Source organism: Rhagoletis pomonella, unplaced genomic scaffold, assembly GCF_013731165.1.
Source record: "Rhagoletis pomonella isolate Grant_MI unplaced genomic scaffold, Rhpom_1.0 Rhpom_scaffold_00003, whole genome shotgun sequence".
NCBI classification, from domain to species: domain Eukaryota; kingdom Metazoa; phylum Arthropoda; class Insecta; order Diptera; family Tephritidae; genus Rhagoletis; species Rhagoletis pomonella.
The window spans coordinates 2,431,158-2,438,256 of NW_023458557.1; the positions used below are offsets into that span (position 1 = coordinate 2,431,158).

General features: G+C 46.8%; 1 protein-coding gene across 1 annotated transcript; it reads left to right on the plus strand.

Annotated features, from left to right (window-relative positions):
• The first annotated feature begins 39 nt into the window (after positions 1-39).
• Positions 40-2,703, plus strand: LOC118734986. The gene is made up of 2 exons (XM_036464579.1): positions 40-2,588; positions 2,623-2,703. The coding sequence occupies exons 1-2, from the start codon at positions 55-57 to the stop codon at positions 2,681-2,683; spliced, it is 2,595 nt and encodes an 864-aa protein (XP_036320472.1). The 5' UTR covers positions 40-54; the 3' UTR covers positions 2,684-2,703.
• Positions 2,704-7,099: the final 4,396 nt, after the last annotated feature.

A 7,099-nucleotide genomic window follows, 5' to 3' on the forward strand; every position in this document is an offset into this window, starting at 1 on the left:
TTTCCCACTATAGTGGAACGCCCGCCGATTCATTTCTTTGCAATTTATTAAGAAATGCTACGTTCGCCGGTACGTCGTAGCCCTCGATTACAGCCAGAAAATTCAACGCCAGCCATCCAAACTACAACAAAGGTTACAGAACTAAGTGCCAAACCTGTGCCCGCACCAAATACCATATTTGCAGCGAAACCAAAGAGCGCTCAGGTAACAAGTAGAGCACCTTCCAAGGCAGTGCAACTTAGCGCTCCAACGCGGACCACTTGTGTTGCCACCGTCGCCACCACTGCCACCGCCGCCGGCACTGCCACCGTCGCCGCCACTGCCACCGTCGCTGCCTCCACCGCCGTTGAAACAACCGTTACCACCGCTATGTCAGCACCAACTACTACCATTAACAATATAGTCAGCCCTGCCCATCAGGTAAGCGACATTTATACAACAAATAATAGTGCCTTTGCTAAAACTGATCCGGGGAAGGTCGTGTGTGCCAGCACCACCCCAATCAGTGTCGCACCTGCCAACGTCGCCCCAATCAGCACCGCCTATGCCAGCGCCCAAATCCCCAATGCCTCTGTCAGCGCCGACGTCACCAACGCCTCTGCCAACGTTGGTATCGCCAACGCCACCTCGGTTAACTTTGCCGCGCCAACCACCATGTCGTCAGGGGCTTCTCCCAGCGATATATGTAATATGAACTTACTTTTGTCCATGCAACAGCAAATTTCTAGGTTAGAAGTTCAATTACAAGATGCACAAACTAAAATTGCAGAAGGCGAGCGCCAACGTTTAAATACAGTTTTACCGCAGTTGACGTTGCCAACTGCAGCACCGCCACAGCCAACGTTTACAAATACAAGTGCAAATAATCGCTGCCAAAGTGTACCTCAAAATTGTGCCGTTATGTTTACCGGGACATCAGGGGCTCCGTCAGCTACAGCCGTGCCGTTTAGCATTAATTCTGTAATACATAGTGGTGCTATGACATGTAACGGGCCATTCAATGAGCCGCCAAACACTACTGTTACGAATTCGTCGTACAATCGTGCGATCCTACCAACTATATTCCAGTCACAACCTATCGTTAATCCACCCATTACTTCGCATGTTAGACAGCCGGTTCCGTGGGCTGCCGCAGCAAACTACGGTCCATCAGCATGGTCGCCAGCAGAACAGCACAACGATGTACTAGCCGTCACCTCTGGGCCTGCCGCCACGCAACTTCATGGTTCGTCAGCTACGTCGTCGAGTCCTGCAGTATCATTTAATCATTTGCAGTTACCACGAAAGATGCTGGATTTGCCACAATTTTCCGGGCAGCCAGAGGAATGGCCTATATATTACGCGTCATATATTGAGTCAAGTGCTGCTTACAACTACACAAATTTCGAAAATAATCAACGTTTAAATAAATGCCTCAAGGGCGAGGCAAGAGAAGCGGTCAAGTCTTTGTTGATACATCCAAATAATGTCGGTGCGATTATAGAGCAGTTGTGTTGTAGGTTCGGTCGTCCTGAACAGCTAGTTCGTAGCCAACTTAAGGCGGTACGCGATGTTCCCTGTATTTCAGAAGCCGGTATCTATAAACTCATTTCGTTTGCTACGATTACGAAAAATCTAACCGTGTTTTTGCAGTCAATAGGGGAAGACAAGCATTTAACGAATCCGACATTGTTAGAGGAATTAATTGCAAAATTGCCCTTTAGTAAACGGTTAGACTGGGCAAAATATTCCGCTTCGATTCACCCACATCCTACTATTGTTAATTTTAGCAATTGGTTATCTGAGGTCGCAAGTTTTGCGCAAATGGTTCAAGATCACGAAGGTCGAGAGCCGAAGCGTCGGGCAGTGTTATACGCTGCGGGGGACCAACGCGTTTTAAAATGCGTCTTATGCCAAAACGAACATAGGGTTTCAGGGTGCCGCCGCCTACTTGAAGCTACCGTATCTGAACGATGGAAAACGGTAAAACGTCTACGTCTGTGTTTCAGTTGTCTTCAACCTGGACATGCAACTCGTAATTGCCGCCGCCGTAAAGTCTGCCCAGTTGAAGGGTGCCCTCGGTATCACAATCATTTGCTGCATGATGGTGAGGTAGGTGCTCTGGTCCCGTCTACTGCTGCCGCCGGGACACGATCTGCCAACAGTTCCGTTCTCAACTGCTCCGCTCACACTCATGGAAATTTGTTGTTTCGGATAGTCCCTGTGACACTGTACGGCCCAAATAAACGCATTGACACGTATGCGCTCTTGGATGAGGGTTCATCGATCACGATGATGGACGATTCACTTGTGCAGGAACTAGGGTTAAAGGCTAAACCAAGCCGGGTGGAGATCCAGTGGTTCGGAGGTAAAGCAGTTAGTGAAATGGTGGCTATCGTTAATCTTTGCGTCAGCGGTCTGGGTATGAAGAAGCGCCATTTACTTCGTAACGTACACGGTGTCGCCGATTTGAACCTTCCTTCACAAAGCCTTAGTAGAAGGGATATATGCAACGCCACTAGTTTTAAAGGGAAGATGCCCTTGCAGCCTTACGAAAACGCCATTCCCAAACTTCTCATCGGACTAGACCACTGCCACCTGGGATTGCCTACCAAGCCACTGGTAGTAAATCAAAACGGGCCGTACGCTGCATTCACGGACTTGGGTTGTGTCGTGTTTGGACCTTCGTATAACATGCCACTAAGGAAGCCGTCGTGTCTTCACCTCAGTACATCAGACCATCAAATGCGTGACATGATAGAGGATTATTTCAGCACGGAATCTTTCGGAGTGAGAGCTGCGCCACCCTCTGAGAGTGCAGATGATGTACGAGCTAAACGAATCCTTGAGGCAACAACGGTCAAGATACTTCATTGTTATCAAACCGGCTTATTGTGGAAGAACGACGTCGTCGATCTGCCTGAAAGCTACAACATGGCGCTAAAACGTTTGATAAACATCGAAAAGAGAATCGCCCGGGACCAGGAGTTCGCTAAAGCTTACCGGGACAACATAGATAGCTACGTCAAGAAAAACTATGCGCGTAAGTTGCAGCCTCACGAAGTCCTCGAAAGCAATCCAAGGACATGGTATCTTCCTCATTTTGCGGTAGCGAACCCACACAAACCGGACAAGTTCAGACTTGTGTTCGATGCCGCAGCAATGTCACATGGAGTATCATTGAACTCCCAACTTCTGAAAGGGCCTCAAGAATATCGACCGTTGTTATCTATTTTATTTCATTTTCGACAGGATGCCATAGCCGTGTGTGCAGATATTCAGGAGATGTTCCACCAGGTGGTGATCCGGCCAGAAGATCGATATGCCCAGAGATTTCTGTGGCGAAATTACGCAAGCCAGGATCCACCCGACGTTTACGAAATGACGGTGATGACCTTTGGAGCAGCGTGCTCCCCATGCTCAGCCCATTATGTTAAAGTGACAAATGCCTTGGAACATAGCGGCTACCATCCACGGGCAATTCGAGCCATCACCGATTATCATTACGTCGACGATTATGTTGATAGCTTCCCTTCCGCCTCAGAAGCCATAAGGATATCGCAGCAAGTGAAGGATATCCACAACGACGCAGGTTTCCAGTTGCGAAAGTTCAGATCGAATGCTCCGGAAGTCGTTACTGCTTTGGCCGGAGAGACGTCTATGTTGCCATTTAAGTCTAAGGAAAGTATGGACATCGGGAAAGTTTTGGGAATGCTGTGGCATCCGTCAAGTGATCACTTCACCTACCGCTTAGAGTTTCACAATGTCGATGCGTCCATTATGAGAGGTGAGCGAGTACCCACAAAACGAATATTATTGAGTATCATCATGTCTATATTCGACCCGCTGGGATTCCTGTGTCATTTCACAATAACAGCCAAGTTGATGATGCGCGAAATGTGGAAACGAAACTTAGGTTGGGACGAGCCAGTTACGGGAGAAATAAACGCAATGTGGAATCACTTTCGGAAGCAGCTGCTCAACGTTGGGGATTGTCAAGTACCGCGCCATTATTTCCGGATGGGAATGCCGGAGTGCCTGCAATTACACATATTTGTCGATGCCAGTGAAGATGCATTTGGAGCAGTAGCGTACTGGAGAGCGGAGAATTCAGCCGGCGATGTAGAGGTTTCCTTAGTACTGGCCAAGACAAGAAGCGCACCCCTTAAGCTGCTAACCATTCCGCGTTTAGAATTACAAGCCGCATTGCTGGGGTCGCGAATGATGACAACCATAGCGGGGGAACATACTGTACGCTTCGATCGTTACATCATTTGGAGTGACTCGAGAACGGTGCTCAAGTGGATATCGAGTAAGCATTGCCGCTATAAGCCGTTTGTAGCACATAGAATAGCCGAAATCCTCAATGTTTCGAAGCCGTCGGATTGGAGATGGGTGCCAACAAAGCATAATATTGCGGACGAGGCGACGAGAGTAAACCGAGACGTGAATTTAAGTCCATCTTCCCGCTGGTTTACAGGACCTGCATTTTTATATTCAAGCGAGCAGTTTTGGCCAACTGATAACGTAACCTCTGACCTTTCTAGCGACCAGGAAGAGCTTCGCCCAAAATACGCACTTATAATAACTAAACAATCGTTAATAAACTTTGACAGATTTTCAGCGTTCAACACAGTTTGTAGAGTAATCGCCTGGGTAATTCGGTTCATAAACAACTGCAAGCCAAAGAAAAGAAGGACAACTATTGCGACAGATTACGGATTAACTGCTGTGGAGATTGACTCAGCTGAACGCCTACTGTGTCGACACGTTCAGCGGGAACAATTTGGTACTGAAATGAACAGACTGGGAAAGGGACTCGCCGTGCGAAAGGATAGCCCTTTGTACACACTCACGCCGTACATTGACGATGAAGGAACTCTGCGTGCCTGTGGTCGTCTGGACGCGATCGGCTGGCTGCCATATGAGACGAAGCGCCCAATTATTTTACCACCCTTACATGCATTCACTAAGCTTCTAGTAGCTCATCAACATAGTAGAATGATGCACCAAAATACAGAGGCCACAATAAGCATAATACGGCGGAAGTACTGGATTCCCAATTTAAGGAACTGTTTACGCGGTATCGTCAGTAGCTGTAATATATGCAGGATAAGAAAGGCGCGACCTGTTACGCCGAAGATGGGGCTGTTGCCAGAAGACCGTGCGACACCTTATGCGCGGCCATTCACATATACTGGACTTGATTACTTTGGCCCGGTAAACGTGACCATAGGACGGCGAACAGAAAAGCGATGGGTAGCACTATTTACGTGCCTAACCACAAGGGCCATACATTTGGAGCTTGCGTATGATCTTTCAACCGATGCATGTATTATAGCGATCAGGAACTTCATGAATCGAAGAGGTGTGCCAAAGAGGATTCGGTCGGATAACGGCAAGAATTTCGTTGGCGTGGCTGGTGAGTTGAGGCGGGTGTCTGATGTGCTTGACTGCTGCGCATTGCAAAGCGAATTGTCAAACAAAGGCGTTGAGTGGGTTTTTAATTGCCCGGAGAATCCCTCTGAAGGAGGAGTTTGGGAACGGATGGTGCAATGTGTGAAGAAGGTGCTGAACCATACGATGAAAGAGATAAGCCCAAAGGAACATACATTTAACAGCTTGCTGGTTGAGGCAGAAAATATAGTAAATTCGCGTCCGCTCACTCATTTGCCTGTGGCGCCAGATCAAGAAGAACCCCTGACGCCGAACCATTTCCTGTTGGGTAGCGCGAACACAGCACAAACGCCAAGTTGCACCGATCCTCCCGAGAAGTTTTGTTTACTACGGAAACAGTGGCGCATAGCTAGGCAGATGCGAGATCGGTTTTGGAAACGATGGGTGGAAGAATATCTACCAACGCTGACACGTCGGGTGAAGTGGTGTTTGCCCACAACGCCACTGGAGGAAGGAGATCTTGTATTTATTTGTGATATGAGGCAGCCTAGAAAAGAGTGGCGGCGCGGTCGGATAGAAAGAGTCTTCCCCGGTAAGGATGGGCAGGTTCGTCGGGCAGATGTGTTAACCTCTACCGGAATAGTCAGGCGTCCTGCATCCAAGCTGGCGAAACTGGACGTAGCTGTTTGTGAAACTGGCTCGATTCACGGGGGCGGGGATGTGGATGATTAGTTCAGTGTTTTAGCGTTTATGATGAATCGATGTTATTGCCTAGTATGTTCTATGTCAAGATATGAAATTTGTTTAATGTGAATACATGTAATTTATGTGCAACCCTGTTTTCATCTCGCTTTGCTTCGCTGTCCGCTTGCTCCGTTATATTTTGAAGTATAAAATCGTAACTTTTCGCCAAACGGAACCATTTTGCTTAAATTTTATTGGACCACGCGTTGCAAGCGGGAGCGAAAACTGGGGTAAGTGTCGAAATATGTATTTTTTCCTTTTACTATTTGTACTTCTTTTAGAAATAAACGGCTAAAGAGCAAGTTCTACTCCAGCTCCTGCATTATTGCTGTGTGTACACCTGGTGCGAACCGGCGCGCCACACCACGTCACGCTACGCCGCGGCAGTGATGACATGTAATAGGTCCCAGATGGTTTCTAAAATCACAAATTCGTTATATTTGTAAGTTATTGGAAGATTTCTACTGTGTTTTGGCAACAACTGCAGTAAAAAATCATATAATTTGTGTTTCAAAAGTGTGTGCAAACCAATCAATTAACTTACTTGATCTCGATTCCGATATTAAATAATCAATAATTGTTTATACCCGCATTTTAGCACATTGGCTTGAATGTGCCATCTAATAAATAGTGTCGTCGTTCTCCTTAGCTGCTTTTAAATGACGTCGTCACAAATTGCTGGCGGAGACATGAATACAGTGTAAGAAAATTCCTTTTCTATAATTGTTTCCTTATAGGAAGGTTGGTTCCTTTTCCACCTTAGACTTTCCGAATTCGTTCAAAATATGCTAATTTAAAACACAGTTTTCCTCCGAGGTTTTTTTGACATGGACTGTTTCTTCAATTTAATAGTGTTCGCTTTATATTTGTGGAAACGAAACATGTTTTGCAAGTTCTGGATCATTTCTGCACTATTTCTTCAAATGTTTATCGTTTTCCAGCTGCGTTTTGCGTTTGGTTTTTCGCATCGTGTTTTTAC